The sequence below is a fragment of the Buteo buteo genome, chromosome 15 (assembly GCF_964188355.1).
Source record: "Buteo buteo chromosome 15, bButBut1.hap1.1, whole genome shotgun sequence".
Classification (NCBI taxonomy): domain Eukaryota; kingdom Metazoa; phylum Chordata; class Aves; order Accipitriformes; family Accipitridae; genus Buteo; species Buteo buteo.
The window spans coordinates 22,106,137-22,132,176 of record NC_134185.1 but is presented as its reverse complement, the minus strand read 5'-3'; the positions used below and the strand labels follow the sequence as shown (position 1 = coordinate 22,132,176).

General features: G+C 41.3%; 2 protein-coding genes across 2 annotated transcripts; one reads left to right on the top strand and one right to left on the bottom strand.

The window, feature by feature from the left end:
• The first annotated feature begins 584 nt into the window (after nucleotides 1–584).
• Nucleotides 585–12,063, top strand: RWDD1 (RWD domain containing 1). The gene is made up of 7 exons (XM_075046760.1): nucleotides 585–748; nucleotides 2,312–2,377; nucleotides 3,593–3,723; nucleotides 4,718–4,861; nucleotides 5,885–6,017; nucleotides 7,776–7,838; nucleotides 9,592–12,063. Exons 1-7 carry the CDS (start codon nucleotides 676–678, stop codon nucleotides 9,702–9,704), a joined length of 723 nt encoding a protein of 240 aa, XP_074902861.1. The 5' UTR covers nucleotides 585–675; the 3' UTR covers nucleotides 9,705–12,063.
• Nucleotides 12,064–14,260: 2,197 nt separating this feature from the next.
• On the bottom strand, nucleotides 14,261–24,326 carry LOC142039642 (amine sulfotransferase-like). Its single transcript, XM_075046384.1, has 7 exons — nucleotides 24,203–24,326; nucleotides 21,237–21,409; nucleotides 18,577–18,785; nucleotides 16,767–16,893; nucleotides 16,095–16,189; nucleotides 15,639–15,819; nucleotides 14,261–14,858 (listed from the first exon to the last, which is right to left on the bottom strand). The coding sequence occupies exons 2-7, from the start codon at nucleotides 21,376–21,378 to the stop codon at nucleotides 14,734–14,736; spliced, it is 879 nt and encodes a 292-aa protein (XP_074902485.1). The 5' UTR covers nucleotides 21,379–21,409; nucleotides 24,203–24,326; the 3' UTR covers nucleotides 14,261–14,733.
• Between the last annotated feature and the right edge of the window lie 1,714 nt (nucleotides 24,327–26,040).

The following is a 26,040-nucleotide window of genomic DNA, read 5'->3' as shown; positions in this document are numbered from 1 at the left end:
AACAGCATTCGGCTGCCTCCACGGCACCCTTATGCTATTCCTAGAGCAACAGTTTTGAAGCCGTTTGCTGACCCCTGCATATTTTCAAGGCAAGAATGCCTAACAGTGAATACCTGCCCACCAGCGATGCACTTTCTACTGGGACTCCGAAGCCTGCCTCTCCAGCTGGGAGCCCGCATACCTTCCCAAGCCCAAGTGACGGAGCCCGAGTACCTCAGCTACTCAAAACACCGCCCCTCCCGGCAGGGCTGGTGAGGCCAAAGACAGGATTTTTCTAGCGCGTCAGGTACAGGTGGGTAAACACGTCGAGTCCCTTCTGCCCAGAGCTGAACGCCACGCACCGAGTACTAGAATTAACCGACCAGAGGGCGCCCGCCCTCGCTCGCTCTTTGCGAAGGCAGCCGAAAAATCATTAGGGCTAATTAGCTGCTCCCTCACAGCCGCCCCTCAGCTCCAACCGCGACCGGCCGCCTCGGCCACGGGCGCGCGACCTTGCCCCGCCCTCCCCTCCAGCCCAAAGGCATCCACCGCCGATGGAGCGCTCGACCGGCGCCTAGGCATGCTTAGCCGATGCCGGAGGGGAGCGCGCATGCGCGGGCCGGCGGCTGAGCGGCGTGGGGCGGGGGTCGCTTCGCGGTGCGGGCGGCCCATGGCCGTTGGCGGCGGGGGGCGACGATGACCGACTACAGCGAGGAGCAGCGCAACGAGCTGGAGGCCCTGGAGTCCATCTACCCGGACTCGTTCACGGGTGAGACCGCGGCGGGGCCCGCGCCGAGCTCCGCCGCAGGGCCGCGGGCAGCCGGTCTGAGGGAGGAGCGGGAGGCCCCGCCGGGGAGAGCCGCCCCCCCGCGCCGTGCCTGCCCGGGCTGCCTCGCGGGTCTCCTCGCTTTTAGCTGCGGGGGCTGGGTTGGCTGGGTTTTTCGTCTTTTACCTTTTTTTTGTACCTGGAGAGGCTGGTTCCTCTGCGAGCGCGTTGCCAGTGGCCGCCTCGCTCCGTTGCGGCACCATTTGTGGTGGCGCAAAAGCAAGCTTTAATCTTGGGGTGCAGTCCGCCGTATTGCTAAAACTTTCATGTGATGGGTACACTGGTTCATCAGATTTTCAGGGCTTCCTAGTTACCGTCGAACAGTTACGAGTACCTACCGTGCTAGCTAATCCAACGTGTTTTATGGTGCTCGGTGTCCAAAGAATCTTAACGGTGAAAAAAACTGTGCATTTTCTGTTTCCTTCCTGCACAGTATCTACCCTGCCCAAAGTCTCACAGTATCTTACTTGGCAGTAACTTCATCACACTGACATTTGGCCATTGCTTTAATCTGAAAATCTTTTAGGTTCTTCACGTCTATGTTAAAGGGAAATGAATTGATCTCTGGTAGCTGGGCATGCTGAATCACTGATACTGATACAAAAGTAATATACTTTGATATAGGCTCTACTCTGATGCTTACTCTGAGTTATTGTTCATTCATGTAATGCTCATATGCCCGAAAGAAGAGGGAGGAAAAAAGATGGTAGTAGTAGTTGTAGTACATTAGCAGTTAGGCAAATTTCACTTAATGCTGTGAGAGCATATATACTAGATTGGACGTAGGTTATAACAGTGATACAGAGCAGCCCTTATTTGAGGATATGGTCTGCAACCCACAGTTGTGCAATGAGGTTTCTAGTCTGTGAAATTTTAGATCACAGGGCTTGCCTTTTGTGCGACTCTATAGAGCCACTTGTTGTCTGTCTTCTAGCTGCCTCATTCATGCAATTTCATTCTCTTACATTACTTGGGTAGCATGTGCTTGAAGGAAAGCACTATGTACTCCTTTTTTGTTTCAAGAAGCATTTGTTACATTAAGCTGTCCTAAATATAGAAATAGGTGCAGATATACTGTAAAAATAGTCCAGGGTCAAGAGCGCACTGGGTCCTCATCACGCATATCTAGTGCAATAAAGCAAATTAGCTTTGGGAGCTTTCTGCACACATTTAGTGTGCTAACATAAGTCATTTGATGGTAGGTAGACTTGCACTTTTTGGAAAAGTGAAACTTCCAAAGGGAAAACTTTACAAAAGAGAAACTTTTTTGTATTGTTGATATTATATGCTCTCATTCAAAAAGCACTCCAAACATCATATCATATGGAAAATAGCTTTTAATTGAAAAGTATTTATTAATAGGGTAAAAAGGCCCTTAACACTGTATCAAGAGCTTCCTTGCTTCATTAGTCCTTGAGAAGTTCAGTTTTAATGATATGAAGAAATAGTTGTCTGATTTAAGGATTCTCTCTGTCCCTTTGTTGTTTGTTTGTTTGTTTTGAACAGTATTGTCAGAAAAGCCAACGACTTTCACAATCACTGTGACATCTGAAGCGGGGGAAAATGATGAAAGTAAGTTGATCATGTCTTAAATAGGACAAGTTTCTGTGTAAGCCTAATTCTGTCGCCAATAGCTAGGTATACCTCCACTTAAGTCCTCTTAAGAGCCTGATCCAGCAAGCATTCCTCAGAAAATGTAGTTCAAGGATTCTGATGATCTGTGTTTAGTTTACAGAAATGTTGCACTGTCTCACTAGGGCTACTTTCTGACATACTGAATCTCAAATGCTTTGCAGCGTAGCTTCAAAAAGTATGGGTTGTCATCGTCCCCATAGGAGCTTACAGCCATATTGTGAGGTGATTATTTTATTTTTCCTAGCAACTGTGTGTATGCCAGCTACACAGGAGAGGTGAGTCTGTGTTGTGAATGTGCAGCCCTTAAGGAACAGTTCCAGAGCAATGAGCTGTGGGTCCCAAGTCTCTATGTATTTATTGGGAATCAGTGGTTGCATGGGCTTGTTGTAAGCAATCCTTGCTCCACGTAAGTTTGAGAGCTGCTGTTCTGGGTTACTGTACCAGAAGGAAGAAACTGGTGCTATCCCCTTCAGTTTTAGAGGGGTGAGTCTTGCTCGGACCAGGTGTCTGTGTTGAAGAGACTGCTGGGCTGCCAGAACTGTGAGTCTGGAACTGAAGGAAACCTCCTCCCTGGTATTCTGGCAGGATGCGTGAAAGGAACTTGATTCTCTTTTGCATTGTTTCTGTCTTATGCTAGCTCTGGGTGGCTTCAGGTTGAATGCATTCTCCTTAGGCAGTTCTCTGCTTAATGACTTCTACGGGACATTGTGTACTTGTCATATGATTTATGTGGAGCCCTGGTACTCAACACAAAGGTTGATACTCCAGCCAGGCAGACAAAATTTAAAGCATTAATATGCTGAGATTCTCCTAGATCTGTTGTTAGGACTCTTTCTCATTCTCTCCACCTTTAAGTGGAATATGAGGGGGGAAAAAAGATTACTGCTCTACTACCCACCATACCACAGAAGGTTTTCCAGTCTTTCTAAAGACCCTTCAGACATTAGTAGCCTGTGATAGTTTATGTAAGGGTAGACTTCGTCATCTTAATTTCTCTGTTTGTATGGTTTTAACATCTGTGTAAGATGACTGTTCCTTTAAGACAAGAATACCTATATTTTAAAATCTTTAGGCTGCTGATGCAATAGAAAAATATACAATTAAAGTTATATGGAGTTATCACCATAAGAATATGTGGTTTTTGTCTTGTAGCTGTCCAAACAACCCTTAAATTTACCTACAGAGAAAAATATCCTGATGAAACTCCACTTTATGAAATTGTCTCGCAGGAGAATCTTGACGATAATGATGTCACGGACATAATAAAACTGCTAGAACAACAGGTAAGGAAAATGGAATATCTGAATTCAGCTTGACATTACTTCACACTTTAGCCAGAATTTCTCTCTCTGAAGAGAGACGTACCTACTACTGATTTGAAACCTATTCCATACAGCAGGGACAGACTTTGAGGTTTGAGTTTGGTAAATGACATTGAGGTAAATTATATTAATGAGGTAAAATACAGGGCCATTTCAGTGTGCACAGGTATGATAATGAAATGGAAGTGCTCTAGGGCTTCTGCTCTTTTGCAGTTCTAGCGTAAGGTGAATTTGTTTAACTGTATATATAGTATTTGTGGAAATAAGCCACTTTTATTTGGAAAGATTAAAAAATGCTACATTGATTCTTGATTCTTTTTAATAACATAACTGCTGGGGGAGGGGGTGGGATCTCATCAACACTTGGGATCGGTGAGAGTGCATTGTGAAAGAATGAGAAGGAAACACTTCTTTGGTTTCAGGAATTCTTGACAAGTCCTCTCTGCCTTAAAATTGCCATAATATGTTCACTAGGCATTCTTTCTTTTCAGTTTACGTCATCTAACCTTCCTTCCATTGACTGGTGTTCTTTGTTTTTCCTGGGAAACTGTCCCACTTCAAAGGGGCATGTAATGGGATTAAGGAATAAGACATTTCAGGAGAGGAGTGGTTCGGAGTGACTGTTGTCTCTTATGATATTCAAACCTTGGAGTTGTATTCCTACTACAGGTTTTGTTTTATTGATGAAAAAGCCTTCCAGATGTCTAGAATATGTTGATAACCTGAACACAGGTGTTCATCACTGGTGTTTTGCTGTGTACCCATTTAGGGGTAACTTAACTGGATTAACTGGCCAATTGACTTGAATTTTACAGTGAGCTTTTGAGACTGGTGCAGAATGCCTCAGCTGTGTTATCTGCATTTGCACAGCATACTGCTTTCTAAACATATTTATGCATTCAGCTGCTGAAGGTTTGAGGTTCTCCTGTTTGAAGTTGCATTCTTTGTGTTGTAGGCAGAAGAAAATTTAGGAATGGTAATGATCTTCACTCTAGTCTCAGCAGTACAGGAGAAATTAAATGAAATAGTGGATCAAATAAAAACACGAAGAGAAGAGGAAAAGAAACAGAAAGAAAGAGAAGCAGAAGAAGAAGAGAAAGTATGTAAAATAATGTTTTCAACTAAAAATTTCCTGCTTTTTTTAAATGTGTGGGTTTGACGCAGGAGCAATTCTCATTTGCAGTAGGAGAGGAACATCTGTCCCGAAGTTGATGTAATTAAAGCTTAAGAACTAGAAGATTCTTTAGTGCACTTAAGTGATTTCCACCCCCCCTTTTTCTAAAGTAGTCTTTTCAGATAAGTATTGCATGTTCACAGTCCCTTCTAGCATTACTTCGTAGGCAGGGGCAGGGATTTTTCCCAAATGGAATCAAAGTTGCTGTAAGCTAGTTTTTTGCTTGAAGAGGCAAGAGGTGATGGGGAGTAAAAAAGGCTAGAACATGGCATGCTGCACACAGACTGTGTGGTCTGAGGAAGTCTCTCTTCCTTGGTAGACTGAGTGGGTAGGGTGGAAGCAGCAGGACCAGTCTTCAAGACTCGTTTGTCCTCCCTGCACATGTCCTTTCTACTAGCCACTGTGGAATAGTTTTTCCATTCATGGAATGTGCTGTGGTAAATGCAACTACTGAGTCTTCACTTTCTTCCTCAGAAATAGCTAGAGGGTGATAGGACTTGGAAGGTTCAGTATTTCTGAAAATGGCAGAAAAATAGCTGGAAGAAAAGAATCCTTTTTTCTGTCTCAACAAGGTAGAAAGGTTAATGTGTTTTAATGGAAAATATTTCAGTGTAGATTGCACTTAGGAGTTGATAAGAAGTGCTGCCTACTTATGGATAACTTGTATTAGGAGTGTGTTGCTGACTATTGCACTTTAGGTCCAAAAGTAATAGGCAGGGTTTCTCCATAAGAATTTCTACCTCAGTACAGCTATCTGAAGGGAGAGTCCCATGACAAAAAACATTTAAGAATGTGTTCTTCATATATTCTCAGGGTTAGGATTAATTTCTCAGAATACTTCACAGCAAGCAGTGCTACTGGAATGTAGTAATTTAAATAATGAAGAGAATGTGCATCTTCACTCATAGCTTTGCAAGTTGTTTGCAGCCTCGTTTTCTGTTCTTTCAGCAACGTTTTCATGGCACTCCTGTTACCATTGAGAATTTCCTAAATTGGAAAGCGAAGTTTGATGCAGAACTCCTAGAAATAAAAAGGAAAAAAATGAAAGAAGAAGAACAAGCGGGCAAAAATAAATTAAGCGGTATGATTTAAAACTGGTCCTGAAGCTTTTGCAATGTTACCGGACTATAACTATAAGCCTAAAAGTAATTTTAACACTGAGTGATGATGGTAGTAAATAAACTCTTAATGCAGCATTTGATTGTCCTCCTTGTCGCATGAAGTCTTTCTGAGGGCTGATTTGGGGCTAAATGCAAAGCTAATAGATTGAGGTTTTCTTTTGAAGTCATTAGGGTTCCCAAACTGTGAGTTTAAGCTTCTTCGGTTTTGTGCCAGACAGTATACCACTTGGAGCTGCTGCTGACAAGTGTTGTTCTGGCAGAAGTAGTTGGGGTTTGTTAAGCAATAGAAAGAATCTACACCAGACAGTTTATTGATTTGGCCTTTATTGTACTGGATAGTAGTACAGTGACTTCAGATTATTCAAGCGCATGTAGGAGTCTGGGATGCTGTTGCTGGACTGAAGCAACACAGAGGCTGGCTGCTGCATATGACAAGCTTACAATGACTAGTGAGAATGGCTCTGATATTTCGGGGGAGAGCTTGTCATAGCAGTGGTTTTGGTCTCTGTGTTTTGCAGACTGTAGTTTGTCCAGCAGAAAGCAAACTCTGTATCCAGTGGTCAAAATGTGTAGGAAATTACTTTTCTTCTGAGAACCTGGAGGTAAGAGTTAAATTGTGGGCATCCTCTTCCACACTCTCCATGGCTTAGCTTTGGGCTGGTTCCCCTGTGATGTTGGATCTACTTTTTAACCAGATTGCCTGAGAAAACGTGACCAATGTGATCATGCTGTATCACTCGTTTCTCCTCCCTTCTGAAGGCTTTTGAAACTTTTGGCTAGTTTTGATGAAATTTGACAGACAGATGGAAATTTTAATGGTAGTAAGTTTCATGAAAAGCTGTACAGGGCAGGGGACATGCTTGATTACCCTCTGAAGGGAATGCATTTGGGAATCTGCAAAGATGATGTAGTAGAAATTGGGTTTCTTCTAGTTTTCATGTTCTTAAAACTGTGTCTATTTTCCTTTAAACAAGTCTAGTTTATAGAAGTTTATTTACAAAACTAAAAACAGGCTTATTCTCAGGTGTCATGAGTGAAACCCCGTTAGAAGTAAAAGGTGTCTTAAATGTTTTACCATGAACACCAGCCAGTCTTGTTGGCGGAAGCTTGCATAAGCAGTGCAAATATACGTGGAAGATGAGTAGCTTATGTGTAAAGAGACCCAAACTTTTCTTCCCCTACCTCCCAATTAGAAAGGCTTTACTTTGCCTTGTGTGATGTTTCCTTCACAGATGTGTGTGTAGGAGCTGGTGATTTGTGTGTAGATCCAAGTTGCTTTTCAAATGGGGAGGATATATGGAAAAAGGTGGAGGCGGCAGCTAATTTTCTTTCTAGTTCCCGCAGAGGACTTCTTGTGGAATGCAAGATAAGGACTAAAGCAATAAGGACTGAGCAAAGGCTGTGGGACAGTATGGTGTAAATTTTCCCACCCCCCATTATTAAAGCTGTAGTAACATTAAAGTGACTATAAGAAACAGTGACCCATTTCACTTGTAAGAGGAGGAAGCCTGTTGGTGTGGAGGAATCCTGGATGAACAATCAAAAAATCAGAATGGGGAACTTAGAAAAATGAGCAGCTTAACAAAAAAAAAAAAAAGACAGCTCAAGTTGGTTAATTTGAAAAGCCTAAAATACATGTGCTAACTATTGTTACCTTAGGTTGATAGCTATTTCAGAATTCTACTTGCTTATATATTATTTTTTTATTTTATTTCTAGGTAAACAGCTGTTTGAAATGGATCACAATCTTGACACCTCTGACATCCAGTTCTTGGAGGAAGGTAAACTTCTGTTTCCACAACTGAAAGACAGTGGCTTAAAATAGGTCAAAATTCCTAAGCAAATTCTGTATTATATTTCTGACTTAACACCTTGCCTCAGTATCACTTTTACATTGGAAGAATTTTCTAAGAAGTACTGTTTTGCAGATTGAACAGAAGTGATTTTAACTTCTTTCAAAAACAAAGTTGATTTTATTTCTGGTGCTTCTATTCAAGTGTTTGGACTGGAAGCAAAACAAAAACCAAGCAAAGTAAAACAAAACAAAAAAACCCACAACCAAACCCTGCTTTTTGTCTTTTTAATAATAGCCAGCCTTCTTACCCCCAATTTTAAGCACAGATCTTGAAGTTCTGTCTCATTCTCTTTGAACCTCAATACCAATAGTCATCTTGCAGGTCAAATTAAATGCTATTTGCCTCTGTGCAACCCAGTTCTTCATGGTTTTGTGCAGATTTGTCTATTATGTTACCGAAAATACCTGACCTGGTGCCAGCTGAAAATTTTCTAGGTCTGTGCCAAAAGATGCTAAACTTAGAAAATCTGCTGGAGATAAATCAAATAAATCTACTCAGTCACATATCTATTTAATTTTCTGTACTGCCTCTTGGTATCCTAGTCTAAAAGACTGATTTTTGAATTAAGACAATTCTTTAATGTAGCTGCATTATCTACTGGTGTTGCAAAACACACATGCGGAAGAGAGCCAAGAATTTTCTCTGCAAGTAACAATTTAAAAAAAAAAAAATTGTTTTTGAACATCAGTGAGTATAAACTTGAAATGGCAGTAATGGGGGAGTTGAGTTTCTTTTAGTTAGAGGCCATAATTTAACCTTGTCTTCCTCCAAAATGCCTAAAGTGAAGATGGGTTGTTGATGGATCATTTGGCTGTCTCAAGGGAGGAACAGGCCTCTGTATTTGGGCTCTGTGCCGAAATGACTTGGGATTAATGTATTAACTTTTAATCCTGTTGCTGTCGGTGATTAAAAACTCCTGTTCTTATTGCTGTTTGCATTTTATCGTAAATGCAACAGGTTACTAACTGCAATTTAATATTGCAATACTGTGTAATAAGTAATACTAGTTTTCACAGCTTAAGCAGGATAATGGCATTATCTTTTAGATGGAAACGGTTGTAAAGGCTCTTTCAAATCCAGTGAAAGCGTAGAACCTTACTCAGTGGCCAGAAGATGCCGCTGTTGATGCACACAAATAAAATAGCGGTAGTCCTCAAGTTTTATCCTTAGGTCAGCATCATGTCTTTCAGAAGAAAATGTGAAAGCATGCAAAGCTTCATCTTGCTTTTAAAATTTAAATCTGAAGGCAAATGTGTGTATGTAGGCATATAAATGGTGTGTAAGGGTTTTTTTTTTTATAAACCTTATGTGTTTCTGTGGCTGATAGTTGTAACTGTTCCAGCTGTGAAGTCCTGAGCTCCTACTTTGACAGTACCTGAGAGAAAGAATCTCTGCTTCTAGGAACTATAAATGTTCATTTCATTCTCCCAATGGATTCTGAGGTCCTGTGTAACATTTCTCTTGACTGGGTTTTGGTATGAGGAAAAAAGCTTCACTTTAGTTGTGAAAAACATAAAATGTGGTGTTTCCTTTTCCATATCATTTGATATATAAAAAGCCAAGTGAGTTAACAGCTACCTACATTGAAGCATGAATATGAATAAGTGTTGTGTATTTTGTTGTTCAGGTACTGTTTTCCTAGTTGCATGAAAATAAATTATTTTTCTGTTCTTTGCAGCTGGAAACAGCGTGGAGGTTGATGAATCTTTATTCCAAGAAATGGATGATTTAGAGTTGGATGATGAAGAGGATGACCCTGACTACAACCCTGTTAATTTAGACAGTGATTAGACTATTTTGAACTGGCTCTGTCATCAGTATGGACATATGTAAGGAGAGAGGGGCAGGCGGAAAGCCACAGCATCTGTGGTTTTAGTAATGTGTATTGTTTTTCTTTTTTTCCAAAGAAAAAAACCAAAATATTTTAAATCCAGGAGAATGGTCTTCTGATGACTTTCATCGTAAATAAATTTACTTTAATATTTCAAATGAAAAATTTGAGGAATATTGATCTGTCTGAAAATGCTGTTCTATTTTCTCTTATTTTTTTTCCTTTCCACTTCTGTAATTATCCTTTGAAGAGATATGACAACACGCAAGATGGAAAGATGTTATAGCAACCGCTAAACATACCTGTGTCTGAAGGCTGAGCAGCTGTTTTGCTGTCTTCCACCTGGGATAAACATGGGCAGCTTTGGTGAATAAAAGGGATCACATACTATGCAGGGTTTTTTTTTTTTCTTCTGTGGAATTTTGTAACACTTCAAGTCAGTTCTGGTGCCCCAACCTATCAGCTGTACATAGGCAGCACTAGTCACCTTTTTAGTAAGGCTTAGCCTTATTAATGATTAATGGAAATCATTTCCAAACTACTAGAGTGAAACCTTTTGCCATAGTTGAGGACAATAGTTTCAAAATGACTAGTTCAAGTCTGTAGGAAAAAAATTAGAATGAGATAAAGTCCTCTTAAAATGTTTGGTTGATTTGTTCAGAGAGGGTTTTGTTTGTTTGTTTTTTGAACTTGTGCATCAGTGAACTTCATGGGGGGAAAAAAGGAACCACCCTAGGAAAATTAGTTTGCTTTTGGCACCAGGCTATTCTGAAACACTGTCAGTGGAGTGCAGGTTACAGTACCAGGATTTATAGGGTTCCTATAGGTTTGAATGTGATGGGTGTTGTTTTAGAAGCACCTTGTTGGCAGGCTATAAAGATTAGGTACAACATACAGTAAGGCTACACATCAACTCATGGATGTTAACCATCCTGCAGAGTTGGTTATGGAGCTAACAGCTTGATGTTAGACTCTTTCTCCCTTCCCACCTCCAAAAAAAATCCCAAAACGCTGCAAGAACTGTGCTGTTTAAACATGCTGTGTTTGAGACTGCATCAGCTAGAAGGTTGATGGTATGGATGAAGGTTTCAAAAGACAGCTCTCCAAATAGAGAACCACCAGGCACCTCAATGATTAAACACTGTGTGCTGAATTTTAAAATACTGTTAGTAGACTGCCTTAACTGTGCCAGCTTCAACCTTTGAAGAGGATTGCACTGAAGTGTCAGTGCTTAGAGGAATAATAAATTTATGAGCTTTAATATTTGGAAATTCTGTATTCAAAATGAGAAATTTCATTCCAGAAATAATTTAATGGTGTATAAGAGTCTCTGCTCATATCACTCAAGAACATCTGTTTAGGATGATCTCCTCTATCATGTTTCAGTAGTCTTTTCTTTTTGTATTCAAGATGAATGAGTTTCTAGTAGATAGAAGTAAATGTTCAAGTACCCTGTAAATACTTTTATAAATTAACCATGTGCCTTTGTTCCTACTGTCCTCTATTTGATCTTTTTAATTTTGGCTACGAAGAACTCTAGATGAGCGTCTAGGTTTCAATGATAATGTATATTTCAAAGCAATAAGCAGAATCTGTGTTCCAGCAAAGTTACCAAATATATTAAAAAAATTGTGAGCTAGTGTGATATTAAACCTGACTTTTCCAAAGATATGGTTGGATTGAAAGCTTCATAGTGACTACATCCAGCTTCCTGTGTAATTGCTAGGATGCTTGAAAATGCCCTTCAGTACTGAACTTAGTTTACTTCTGGTATGTCTCAGTTCAGCTGCATAAAAAACACTTAACTCCTAAGGCCGCTTTCCATTTTCAGCTATCTATGTTTAAAACCTGCATTTTTTCATAAAAGGAGTGAATTAGTTCTCTCAGTCTGGACTGAATGCAAGAATGCTGTGTAGTCTGAATGCAAAATGTGGTAATCTGAGAAGTTTTTCCAAGTGGGTCACTAGCAAGAATCATCTATGTATGAAAAAAAGTTTCTTGTTAACTATTTCTAGATCAATGAGATTTTCTAGTCTGTTTTCACACTAACATATTTGTTGGTTTTCGTGCAGAGGATGTATAGCTTAAAAATGTTAAAATTATGTCAACAAGTTAAAATGTGAAAATATGTTTTCACTGTTACACCTTATATTTCAAAGCAGAGGAAATAATAACGGTTGAAGCGATAAAAAATTGTGTAAAGTCCGTTCCTCCAAGTATTTGGAACAAGTTTCAGTGATGCAATCTGAACTTCAGATTTGTTTAGCTTTTTTAGCAATTAACATCAGTGAAATAAAAGGGAATTTGACTAAGAGTAAGCTTGGCTATGTTTGCGTGATTTAGTTTGCTAAAATGGACTGAGAGAAGGTTTTTTTGGTGCAAGAAGTTTAGGTGACATATTTAAAGTTTACTCATGCACTTTGGATTAGATTGAAGTCTAATTCATATTAATCTAATAAAATTCCATCGATAAACTTTGATGGAATTCTAGTAATTCAAAATCATGGTGCTGACAACCTTGCTTTTATCTTACTTCTAAGTCCAAAGCGTACACTGTAATGCATGTAGAGAGATTATTACGAGTTGCAACACTGCACTATGACCAGAGCTAATTTAATTTTGATTGTGCTGAACTTTTTGAGTAGTTGGTGCCTGAGCTCTATTAAAATTCAGAGGATGGTGCCCACCACATTGAGATGCTGTAGGAGTACAGTCTTGGGCATGCTGCAAAGCCTAGGATTTTGCATCCAAATTATGATTGCATTGTGATCTGTTTAAGGCAAGCAAAACCTAAGGGTGTTATATGTCTCTTTTTGCCTTCTGTCTTGCCTGCCTTCCTATTTTGGCCAAAAATGGGGAGCTTGAAGTACACTTCCTGTGGGGAGAATAAACGTCAGTCTTTCTCCTAAGAGACTTCTAACCATTGGGCTGCCTCCAGTTTTTAAACTGTGTGGTTGCTGAAACAAATTCAAAGCTTGTTGGACCAGACAGCAGACTGTGCCTGGATCCAGGATGCTGATACCCTAGATCCTGAGCAAAGAAGCGACTGTCACGTGAGTGGTCTCTCTTGTGTTGCAGAATCTGAGAGGGCTTGAAATATGTGTTTTGCATTTTTTTTTATTTTATTTTTTTAATCGGCCCCTCAGTGCCTTGCTACTTGGTTGAGAGTAGGAGGGAGAGGGCAGAGTCTTTTCAAGTTTAATTATTTGACATAACTCCATTTATTGCCATTAACTCAGTTTTACTTTCTGCACTGCAAGTTCATGAAATCTGCAACTGATAGAGTGAGCTGATGCCATTGGGCTGTGGCATACAGTGTAGCATGAGGTTTATGTGGCTTTTATTACTGTGCTGGGACTTCCCATCATTGGAAAAAGAGTAAAGATCGAGGTCCTACTTGTAATCGGGAATTCTGTTTGTACTTATGGCAAACTCAGCAAAAGGCCTGCATTAGGCTTCTGACTTTGAACTAGTTTTACCTTTTCTGTGGCCAGGGTAAATATGTACAGGTAGAAAAGGTCATCGGTCCCCTTGTGGGAAGTTCAAACTCAAAGGTCAGGGGATGTAGTTGTTACATAAGTCAAGTAAGGGTTTGTGTTTATCTTATTTTCTTGCTATTAGGGATACAAAGTTCCAGAAGGAAAGATGATCTGCCTGTACAGTTGAAGGACATGAAAACATTCTTCTTGTAGGCTAATTATATGAGGTCACCTTTGCCTACAGAAGCAGCTAACTACGCAGTGTATGAAGTAATTCTGCCCAGGAAAAAAGCAGGTAAAATGTATTAGAATGCTAAAAATATGTGGATTGAAAAAGAGAAGAAGGAGCTGGTCCCTTGGGACCAGTGAAAGAAGCAAACAAACAAACAAAAGCCATTATGTGAACTAAATGGATATTTTACATTTTTGAAACAATTTATGGGAAAGCCAAGGTTAGATGCTATTTGTCAAATCAAAATGATTGTTTGGAGTGGTTTTGAAATTAGAAGTTGTATCCTGCTGTGGCTGGTTGTTAAGACATTGATTCAGTAGCAACCAAAAGCAGTCGCTATAGTTTGATCATGTAGACAATAAAAAAGGTATAACTGTCTACAAAGGTGAATATATTGTAGACCAGATGCATGTCAGGAGTGGAGTTGTTGAATTAGCAAATTTTTTTTTTTTGAGTTCATAGAAAACAAAAATCTTGAGATATGTCTCTGTACTTACCTTCCCAGGGGAAGCCTATGGGCAAGCTGCTGCATGGAGTTGAATCACGGACAGGTTAAACTGTGATAGTGAGTCAATGAATGTATGAGGAAGGTTGTAGTCATAGACAGCTGGTAGTTTTTTACATCAGTAGCTCCAGCAGATCATCAGGTGTGACAGAGTGGATGTTCACTTAAAAACTGCTGTGACTATGGCTAGTGTTTTGTCTCAATATTTCAAGTAGCAAATTGTGAGACCTGACCTCGAGAACCATAACAGACAATGCAATGAAGTGTTTCAGTCAATAGGCAACACCAGATAAGGCAACTTAAAGGTCACTTTAATAGCAAATGCTTGAGTATTGGTGTTTACCAAGGAAATAGGAACTCAAACGTATCAAAGCATAACCATGCAGAAGCTGGTCAATCTTACTTCCAGTCTGGACATAGAAGTTTCTACAAAATAAGCCTCACAAAATGCATAAGTGAAACATTTTTCAGAAAGTTTTTAGCAACACCAATCTATCCTCACTTGGTTGTCTACAACTCTGGTATTATTAAAGCCAATGAAAAAAAAAGCAAACATGAAGAAAGGAAGTCAGTTTACTCAAAGTTAATTAAAATACCTTGTAAAATTACAAAAAGGAAGCTAGTGGAATTGAATAGCTTCCTCAGACAACACATGTTCGTGTGTTGTTATTGTTTCTATAACATAGCTGAAAATTGATGTATTTTCTTCTTCCAGAACTTCACATATGCCCATCCAGTATAAACACAAAAGGATGCTGAAACTCAAAACCAGCCTACATTTCATCATTAAGATCCCAGATGAATTTGATGGGCAGGGTCTTCATTTTCTCTTTAAGAACTTTGTCAAACCTTTCACTCTGTGCGACTGTCATGATGTTTTTCCAGTCCCCAACAGTGCCTGAGGGAAGAGGCAGCAAAGGAAGGTGAGAAGCAGAACATGCACCTCTCTGAAGCCTGCTGCAAACAGTGAGTGCTAGTGTTGGGAAGCACCTGGCTTCCTCAGCATTCCCCTGCCAAGCGAGGCTCTGTGTGCTCCTTTGAGGACATGCTTCCAAATCTAGGTGCTGTGAATAAAACACAGCGTAGACGTATAATCCTGACTTCTCATAGAAGTTACTCAACTCATTTGTTTTGCTGTTTTACTGATTCCTTTGAGATCAAAGAGGAAATTATTAAAAGTAACACCTCTCATTTTTCTCTCAGTGTACCACTCTAATCCCTGGAGGTTTCCTCCTACACTGAGCATTAGGACATCTTAGCAATGCCCAGGAGCCCAGGGATGCCATGTATGGACTTGGAGGGTAGTTAGTCAAGATGGTCTGTGCTCACACAATTAAGGTGACTCGTGCCTTGAAAAGGAAGAAACAGTAAAAAAAAAAAAATTATTATCTTACCTCTGGCTTGGTACAACCCTTAAATCCTTTCCTATATCTGATGGGCCTGTTACAACTGATGTTACATTCAGTAAAAATTACCTTTTCATTATCCTTAGGAAAATAGGTAAAATCACTGATGCCACAGCAATAAAACTCCACCTCTTATGAATTTAATTTGCCACTAACCTGAACTCTCCCTCTCAAAAATGGGGCATTCCAGCTGAGACCAGAAATCCTAGGTTCATCTCACACCAAGAAGCGTGGGATTAAACAGTTGTTGCATCAGACTGCTTCCACTTTACCTTTTCGTAGAAAACTGCCCTTGTCTTTTGCTACCATGTCATCTGGCAGGTTCTCATAGTTTGCTCTGGGATCTTTTCTCATGTTCTCAAATGCAGCTTGTCTCACAACGCTGTCCAATTCCTCTTCGCTCAGCTTCCTGCCTAGGAAGTTGCAGATCTTCAGCACAGCGCTTCTGAGATCCTGCAATAATGTTACTTTGAAGAGTCTTGATGATGCAAAGAACTAAATGCATACAGTAGTACTGGAAAGTATTTTACCTAGTAATTGTCTAGCAATTTATAAGACCTTGAACCGACGCAACGAATGACTTCATCCTCTCAGAAGTCTCAATTTGAATTTAATCCACAATGGATTAAGCATGTTCCAATACGAAGTGTGATTATAAAGAGCTGTCTGAAAATGCACTCAATATAGGAAGAGAATATCTTGAATACAGTGATACTAACTGACCTCACCTTTTTCATTTCTTCATAGGTAAGGAAGAGTATATTGAAATCCTCTGCATGACTGTACCAGCCTTCAACGTGATCCAGCCACGAACTGGCAAGTACTTAGCAAGGGAAATTATTCAAAAAAATAAAGAGCAATACTATTAAAAGCGAGCAGTAAAACAGTAAAATCATTAGTCATTTAGGTCTTTAAAAGGTTTTTTTAAAATAATATTTTTTGATAATTTGAGGGACGCATGCTCACAGTCTTTGTGACAATTCTCTGAGCTAATGTGGCAAACCCCCTTTTGTTTCTAGTAATCTGAACTAATACTGGCAGAAGCAAAAAGCTTCTCTGTCTTTGCTGCACGGTGTCTATTCTTACGGTTTCAGCTCCACTAACCAAGTGCAGAAAGAGATTTTCAGTCATAATGGTTATATTCTGAATCATCATCCAATTCAGATAAAATAAGCAGCTTGCATGTTGTTGGGGAGCAACAAAGCCATGATTATGCTACTCCCTTTGGACCCGCTTTCATCAGAAAAATTATGTCAAGCTCAGACAGCCACCGCAGCTTTGGATTCAGGTTACAGCATAGCTGAAGATTCTCTAATTTATATTTATTGTTATAATTAATCTCCATTCAATCTGCAGTCATGCAATAGTATTTGGGCTCCTTAGTAAAAAAGATATCCTACCTTTGCCAGCTAAAAATCTCTCCATAAAATCGTTAAAATCTGGTACTTCCTCTAGTGTGGAGATGTATTTGGAGAAGTGGTAGTAAGAAACCATAACATCCTTAGGGTTCCTGGTGACATAAATAATCTGTAAAGCAATAAGAAGACTAGTCTTAGAGATATTAAAGGACTCCATTACCCTGACCATCAGTGCATTTTTCCATACAGGTCCCGCTAAAAATGAGTGAAGATGGTTTGAATGTGACAATCATTAGGTAAATTCTGGATAACATAGTGCTGTCAGTTTGTTTATAGGTGGTGGTATTTCTGTAGTTGCAGTTGTTCAGTGCCTGCAGCTAACTCTCTTCACAGGATCAGTGTTACAGGCTTCAGTGATACTGTTCACTTGTGCAAGGCAGCCAGAACTAGAAGATCACTATGTTGATTCAGCTTCACATTTCTGTGTACAGTCACGATGAAACAAAGAATTTCTTGTAAATCCAAGCTTTGGTTGTGTTGACAGCATCAGTGCTCTGTGATGCTGGCCCGTGGTGCTGGTGCCAGAGGCAGCACACAGGCAGATTTTGAATGACATGTAGGAGGGAGCCCTGGCATCTTAAGAGAAGGAGCTGTTACAGGCAAGGGTTATTTTGGCCCCTGCTGACTCCTGACAACACGCTGCTGCCTCAGGCACAGACCAGGCACCAGCAGTGAGATGGGGAGCCTTCTGCCACTCAACTAGCAGCATGTGCCAGCTTCTACTAAGTTTCTGCTCCTTAACACTTAGTGTCTAATTAGGGAGAGAAAATAGAGCCTGGCATGTCGCCCTTATGAGGTTACAAATATCTGCAGGGAGAGATGGAAGAATCATGCTCTCGGACTGCCTTTCTAACTGGGTAAAATGACTACTTTTGATTCCTGCTTAATTGAAAATTTATCTAATTATCTTTAGTAAAATCAAACCCGTTAGTTCCATGGCATATAAAATAAGGGTTCCTAAATACATTGCAGGAAAACCCAATAAACACCTAGGTCAAAAGCTCTGACCTGAAATGGTTTGACACAAAATACGAACAACCTGAGTGACATATTCGGGCAGAGGTGGAAGAGATCCACACCCCCAAGCAATATTTTTCTGAAGTCACAACAATTTCTGTATTTTCTGACATGCATGCTCTATGTGATTTTGGGGCAATTTTCTCATTATTTGTTGGGCATCATTTGGATTTAAAATCTTCTGCATGTGAGCTTTCTCTTCCGAACTTCACTGGTACTGTGAAGAAAATGGTGAGCACATTGCAGTTTCCTATTACACCTGTATCTCTGAAGACAGTACCAGCAGCACTAAGAGGTTGCCTCTAAGGAGGCATTTTTCGATGGGAGACAGGCCCTGAGCTATGGCACAGTTCATGATGGAGAGTCCTATTCAGAAACTCACAGCACCGAGGAGCAAGAAAAGGCAGTTCTCAAATTCCCTCTTAACATACTACAGTCCCGTCCTACTCATATTTTCAGTGGGAGACTTTTTTTCAGACTTCACTGAATTGGACATTTTCACAAGAGGAAAATCAGTGCCTGTCTTTGACCCTGGCAGATCCTCCTGAGAAGCACCACCCCTCTCTCTAACAGTGTTGGGGACAAGAAATTTGGCAAAAGGAAACAGGTGAAAGGGGCTTTAGAATGTCCCTTGCCTCCCCACAGATACAAAGCAGGTTATATTTATACTGAGACATGGGGAACTGAAAGAGGAAAAAGATAGGATTTGCACCAATTCACTGGGGCAAATTGGCATGATTGGTTTTAAGGAAATTGTAAAAATAACATCACTTACACATGTTCTTTTGTTTCTCAGGTCTCTTGGAACTAAGTAGTAAGGCAGGTGGGTGGCAAAAACACGAGGCAAAGGAAGATCTGCATAATCAATGTCTCCTGTCTTGTATTCCAGCCATGGGATTCTGTCCATGGTCGCCACATTTTCTGTTCCATTACGGTGGCCTTCATGAATTATTAAGCTCAAAATGTTCTGAGTCCACACAGTTCCTAAGAAGGAAACCTTTTTATTTGAACCTTGCTTGATTTTTTTTTTTTAATTAAAGGTAGTATATTGTCATAAACAGAGACCCTGCACAGCTATAATGAGTTTCACTTTGTGAATACAAATACAACTTCACATACTGAAGAAAGCAAACATTGTCTTGGTGACTGCTGAGTGCAGAAGAAAGCATATTGTTGTTTCATCCTTGCAGAAAAGCCATGGTCAGTAACTAAACCTTCAGTTCCTTCACCCCATATACTCAACTTCCACACAAATTATGTCTGTCCTCACCCTCTTGTGGCAACATGAATTGCTGCATTTCTGTGGGCCATGCACCTAAAAAGATCTCATACTGAGTGGATCTGGAAGAGCCCTTTGCTTCCAGAACTCCTGCAAAGTGTTGTGAGATGTCATGAAACAAACAGCTGATAACACCATGCTTGTAAAGCACAAGCAAATGCTTGTGGCAACAGGCTCTCTAAAGTTCCTTGCGGAAGGTCTGACACCTGGGTCACAGCTGCTGGCAAGGATGACCTAGAGAGGCAGGACCCTGAAGGTGGCCGACTGTTGTGCCAATATGTGTTCATGTGCCAGCTGGTAATGGTGGGAGGCAAGTCCTGAATGATTAGCCCACTTGGGCAATGAGCAGAACTGTTTAAATCCAGGTCCTCTGGCCTTCTCGGCACTTTACTAGTGCTGGTTCCTTTCGCCTTTTATACCATAGACCAGTAAAGGTGGACACGTGAGAGAATTCAAATCAATGCAGAAAAGCATTGAATTATTGCTGTAGGTTACCCTGAACAAGCAGAGAGAAAGGAAGGTGTCTGAAACTGAAGCCTAGTTGTTAAGACCTCACCTGGGAAGGAAGCTCTTGGTTCTGGAAATTAGACAGTGTGCATGTTGTAGATTTAAAGTCACTGGGCAAGAAAAAGAAATAGCCCTAGGATTCAGAGGAACAATACCCAGTGATTTCACAGCTGTGCTGACCGTCTTGCTCTGCTTGGCGTTACCAACCTTGACAATTTTTCTGCACAGTGGTAGAGATTCAACAGAAGGATTGGAGGGTACCTTAGATTGATAACTGGTGAGGAAGAATGAGGATGGTGGGACAGGATAGAGGAAAAGGTGTGAATGACAGAGAGATAACGTTCTGTGTAATTCATAACTCAAAATCATCTTCCAACTCCGTCCCATCCCAGGGTAGCCTATCACTTTGCAACACGAAAATCCTAGTTCCAACGATGTGCTCACCTCACTGCCATAGCATCTTTACCCCTTAAACACTGCCTTCTCATCCTCCCTTTCTGCCTTACTTGGACAGCTCACACCAGTGCTGCCTCATAATGAGATAGCAGCACCTGAGCTCCCTGTCCCCTCACTCTGTCACCCACAACCCCTCTATGGGCTTCTCATATCACATCTACCTTCACCACAACCACACCTGCTGCTCCCTGCCACTCCTTCTGGGCTTTGCTCAAGAATATCTTTCTGCCTCAGGTATTTCGCTGAATACCTGAGGGAATAGTGAACTCCAGCAAGATGTTCAGTGATCCTAGGAAAAGGATGTATGCTAACAAAACACCAGTCATGTTATCCAAAGGCTGCATCTTGGAGGCCGCCGAAGAAAACCAAAGGATAATGGCAGAGGTTCCCAAGAGCACAAACGGAAGAGCATAGCAGAGGCCTTGAAACTACAAGCACAGATTGGTACCAGAGATGTCAAGGCTTCAGTCATAAATCACTGCTTAATGCATGATCAAGTCATTAATTACTAATCACTAAACAAATACAGTCTTGAAAAACAGGTAGACAGGTTTTAGAGTGTAAAGTGAGCCTGTATGGAAACATACAGGTCTAGGCATGTCAAGGCGTTAGATTCCATGTAAGATGACAGTGAAGCCAGGTGGTTGCTCAGTTGCATTTTCTTCAGAAATAGGAATGCAGAATTCATCACACTAGTGTCCTGTATTGCTATGTAGGTAAATAGTACTTCTTTATCCTTGAAAGGAGGTATATATCATTGACTCACATTTGCTCTGGTCTCCTGCTTGGTTGTAATTTGGATGCAGCAACCCCCAAACCATCTTCCATGTAAGCCCACAAATCATTCCAGATATCCCACATTGACCTCCAACAGTCCTGCACCCAGCCCTACCAAAACTACATATGTGTTTTGTGAGGCAAAGAAGGTCAGTTTGGTTTGTGTGTAGCTTGCTCTGATATACCTACAAGACTGAGTCCAAGAACAAGGTCGACCAATTCAGTTGGACACAAGCAGGAACCTTGTGTCTGGCTGTTCAGGCCATGGCTACACAGGGTTTGTACTTAATGCTACACTGCATATACTCAGAGATAATACAGATCTAAAAGCAGACTAACAACTCGAGGTAATTCTGCAGTTAGATGGCTGAATAAAGGCAAACTTTTCCCCCCTTTAGAAGCAATTCCATTCTTACCTGATTTTGGGTAAGTAGCTAGAAATATGTCACTATCTTTGATTTCAAAATCCTCCAGGGAAGCTACGTACTCAAGTGAAGTATTTTTTGCAGCAAAATAAAACCCTTTGTATTTGAATAGATATTCTTTTGATGGTTCCATTGTTAATCTGTTGTCCTTATAGGCAAATAACCTGCAGTAAGAAAATACAGAGTTATCTCCTTTTCTTTGCTTGTCATCTCACAGAAACAAACAAACAAATAATTCCAACAAAGAATCCAATGCTGGTAAATTTTATCAAAATGCATTTCAGCAAAATTCTGGAAACAATACACTGAAATTTAGCTTTCAGATTTTCACAATAACATCACTCAGGATACATTTCTAATGAAAAACAAAGAAAGGTGTACAGCAATACCCTTTACTCATATACAAGTGTATGCTACACTCATGTAAAAACTAATGTAACTGAAGGCAACCTATGTAAAAATTGTTTGTCAGGATTCCTCTAGGATCTGAGGGACTGCAGAGTTTTCTTTGGGATGTCAGTAGCTCTTGAACAGCTCTAGCTTAACTACCAAGCTCTCTTTCTGAATTTTGTGACTGATGCTGTGTTCAGAAAGTCTTAGTACAATTTCTGCCTCCTTCTACTTATTCTCTGTCTCATTACCAATGTTTTTGCCATAGTAAGCATAATTTCTGCAAACTAGGATGGGTAATCCTGAACACGTGTTATTTTACTTAAACACACCTACTTGTTTTATGAGATTGTTATCTTGTGTCTTCTTAACTCCATTGCCATATATTTGCCAGGAAAAGACATTAATCATTGTTGTGGTGACTAGGGAAGGGCAAACATTTGGGGAAGAGTAACAGAGAGACTGAAGAGAGAGACTGACACTTGTACCTGAGCCAGCTACAAATGGAGCATCTAGGTTTGAAGGTTTTGGTCTGTGTCTGTTCTGCAGTCTTTGAGTTGAACAATACGTCCATGGATTTCAGTGAGCTTAACATGCCGGTCTCTGCCTCCCTGCTCTGTAGATGAACTATTTATCAATACCATTAGACAATGTACCAGCCTTGGCAGGAATGACATAAGCAAGTTCACTCCCAGACTTGGATATCACAAGCATTATCTTATATGGGTTAAAATATATTTGGAAAGAGAGACTTTCCTATCTGGAATTTTGTCGGGGTTTCTGTCCCCTGCCTTCCCCTTGCAATGTGACCGTTCCCATGCCCTCTTGGACTGCTGCGTTTGCTATTGCTTCACTGTCGGGATATCACCACGGCTCCACCGTCGGGGTATCGCCCTTGCCCAGACTTGTCGAGTGCGCCGATCGCGCAAGACGTACCAGCCAAGCGATCTGAACTACCGCAACAGGCGCTCCTTGGAAAGGAGGCCGCCCACCCCACCTGTTATCACTAGCGTCTCTCCAGTTCGTGCTCTCCTTCCCCGTTGCCTTCCCGCTCTGTGAACCACCCCGGCCGGGCGCCTGCTCCCCGCCTGGCCCCGCACCAGCAGCGCTGCCTTCGGCGGGAGCGCTGCCCTCGGACCCCCGCCGCCAAGGACGTGTCCTCCCGCTCAGATGCCTCAGAAAGCCCCTGGGGATGGCTGACGGCTGGCAGGGCAGGGGAAGGGCCACAGCGGCCGCTGCCACGACCGGGGACACGACAGGGCCGGGTTACCTGCAGCGGCCGCAGGAAGACGCACGGGCCTCCCTCAGGTGCCGCAAAGGCTGTGGCAGGCCCCGGTCTAAACCACTCCTTGGGCGTGCGTTTTAAGACAAACATATGCCTTTGGTCTAGGAGGTTAACCAAATTCAGCTTCTGTTAACACCCGTGCTTGGTGCCGTCAGACAACAAAAAAATCCTCTGCTCTGGAGGGATGCACAAGCTCAGTTCTACTGCCACAGACCCGTGGGTGAAGAAATGTGGCTGGATGTCTCCTCCCTGGGGGTACCGACCCCTGTGCTCGCGTTGTCCTCCCTCTACCCATGCCGGCGGCGTGGGCCATGGCAGGGCAGCCAGGGGAGCCAGGGGAGCGAGGGGAGCCACCGCCGCGTGTGGTGGGGGGCTGCCTGCCTCACCTCACGGCGACAGGCGCTGCCCGCCTCAAAGCCTGTGAGGTGCTTCACTGCGTTGCACTGACTGAAGCAACCCCCGACGGATCGCAGCGCTAAATGGAGAAAAAGCCACGTTTAGAAACCAAGGGATTGGTACATCTTTAAATTAAAGTTGTGGTAACGAAGCTGGGGAAGTCCTAAGGATGCGAAGATACGGAGAACGAGTGAAAAGTGTTGCTGATACGGGAGAAAGAGCAAGGAATTTGTGGGAAACAAAAAGGGGACACATTCAATGCACAGCATACAGAAACCTTGATCTTGTTCTGTCAAAACCATGATTTTTTATATCATTTGGGGACAAAGGTTGTTGCACTGCTTGTTTCTTACCAATGTATGGATATACCATGAAAAAATATACCATGGACAAAAAGCCTTGCCCTGTTTCCTGGAAAGCCTATTCATGATCTAGTGTATACGACAGGAGAAAAAAAAACAACATTCAGGCGTGCTCGTACCAGCCAGCTACGCATCTCAAAAACACATCTCAAAAATCTCTGTCCAAATGCGGACACAAAGGTGTCTGCCAGTTATTCTCCTAAATCCACAGTGACCACACACTTTTACTCTTAGTTAATTATCTCACAGCTACGACTCCAATTTCTTTGTGGAGTGATACAGAAAAGCCCATGTGATACTTCGGTTTCCACACCAGCACTGAGATAACCCTGCCCTGGACAGCCGTCCTCCTCTCAAGCACAGACCAGCTCTAGCCCCTAGTTCTCTGCAACTCTTTCTGCCAGTACATGCCAAAATGGTCTACAAAAGAGGTCTATGTACAATTATTACCATTTTACTGAGAGGGTAATAGAGCATGATTTAACTCACAGATATACTGTTCTAATAATTTCAGGCATACTTACCTCCTCTGCTCTCTGTTCCGTGCCACGGAGACTACTTCCCAGCTCAGTGAGCGTGAGTAATTCTAGAGAACTGTGAGCCGTCACACTTCCTTTTTAACTGAGATGTGAACCTGTGGACACTGTGCTGGTTGGCTTGCTTTCAATATTTGCTTATCTTGAATGCAGACAGAGATTAGAGAACTAATAAAATTCAAGAAGAAGTGAAAGCAGTCCAGGCAGGTTTTTGAAATTATTTAAATGCTCATTTTGATTTCTGTTCCTTCTTTTTTTGTCAACAGCAACAGAGGAAGATTGGAGAGGAACAGAAGTAAGTAAAATCTTTTGCTTTTTGCTAGATTTGGGGGGTTTTTTTCTCAGCTTTCACTGAACTTTTACACAAATTGTTTTTTATCTCCAAGCTAAGTGTGAGAGTAGTCCCAAAGAATAGCCTGAATCCACTATTCCACTAAAGTGGTTGATCAGACTGGTCCAACCTGGTCTCAGAAATGAGCCTGGAATGAGCTACTTGGGTTAATCACATTTATGTGTTCATGTTAAATTTTTGTGTGAGGTATTTTATAAGTGAAATAAAATAATGTCTGAGAGATTTCTCACTGAAACCTGCACTCCAATAACATCACAAAGAAGAACATTTTGTTCCCCAGTTCTGTGTTGTGTTTTGTATAAGATTACTTTTTAACCTGGATCAATTCCCCAGGTAGTCCCTAAACTTGCACAACCGATCAGTCAGGTTGGTCAGCATGTGAATGAGCCAGAAAAAGGAGTAGGGCTGAGGTTTTTTATCAACACAGAAGAAACCCTTACAGTGACAGATTAAACCTGTTCTGCTTTGCTTTCTGCTCCAATCAGGCACATCCCTGGTATTTTGTAACTGCAATTTCTATTCAAAGTGCTTAATAATAATGAAAGACAACAACTATTGATCCCCACACTGGAGGTGCTTAACCAGATGTTCCAGCCCCTGGAACATCGCTCTGAAGAATGCCAAGAGTAACAGCTATGGTCCCACATCAGCTTCATGAGCTAGCTGGAGAGCCAGCAAGGTGTGGTTAGGGCAAGAAGCGATATTTTCCAGTGAAAAGAAAGAGCGTGTAAAGCCATTTGGCCTTTGGACAGATAGCGGGTGGGGAAAGCATATGAATCCTAAGAATATTATAAAACGTCAGCATCCTAAAGTTAGGATTTGTCCCTGCTTGTCAGTAACACTGAATTACAATCCATCTGCAGTTAATTGAACATAGGTTTCATGTATATTATCTTTTTTTCAGGATAAATAGTCCACTGCAATATTAATAATTAACCTTGGGATCCAAATACCTAACATATACTTGCATTGTAGGTGCAGCTGCACAAAGTTCAGTGGGAGACTGGTAAAGGAAATGTACGGTTTGTTGTGTAATTTAAACAAACCCAATGTTCTTGGTGCTGTTAACATCTTATGTCCTTCTCTGGTTGTTTCCTCTGGTACTTCGCACCAATACATTTCTGTACATACTAATCATAGTTCTTTCCAAGCATCTACAGTGACAGCAAACTGGTGTAGCTCTGAAGTTCCCTATACAGACAATAGACAGGTCTCCTGCCTACCTATACTGTGAAATTAAAGTGTAAAGTAAATACCTAAACTAGGCACATGGAATCCCATAATAAGTTTCATATAAGTTACTGCAAAATACATTCAAAATGTCATAGCAAAAAGGGGCAAACTAAATTAAACCACTTCAACTCTCATTTTAAGAATCTACATAGGAACAGGTTGTTGCCCACCAGCTGCAGGGGAAAAAAAAAAAAAAAAAAGGTTTGTAAGGCATTCCTTTATTTTAGACATGCCTCAGGTA

Bases quoted from the DNA above. Each gene is read 5' to 3' on its own strand.
- RWDD1 (XM_075046760.1), top strand. From the start codon at position 676: ATGACCGACTACAGCGAGGAGCAGCGCAACGAGCTGGAGGCCCTGGAG. The intron at 4,862-5,884 runs GTATGTAAAATA...CTGTTCTTTCAG, and splicing joins AAGCAGAAGAAGAAGAGAAA to CAACGTTTTCATGGCACTCC. The intron at 6,018-7,775 runs GTATGATTTAAA...TTTTATTTCTAG, and splicing joins GGGCAAAAATAAATTAAGCG to GTAAACAGCTGTTTGAAATG.
- LOC142039642 (XM_075046384.1), bottom strand. From the start codon at position 21,378: ATGGAACCATCAAAAGAATATCTATTCAAATACAAAGGGTTTTATTTT. The intron at 18,786-21,236 runs GTAAGAATGGAA...TTTCCTTCTTAG, and splicing joins AGCTACTTACCCAAAATCAG to GAACTGTGTGGACTCAGAAC. The intron at 14,859-15,638 runs GTAAAGTGGAAG...CTCTTCCCTCAG, and splicing joins GGGCAGTTTTCTACGAAAAG to GCACTGTTGGGGACTGGAAA.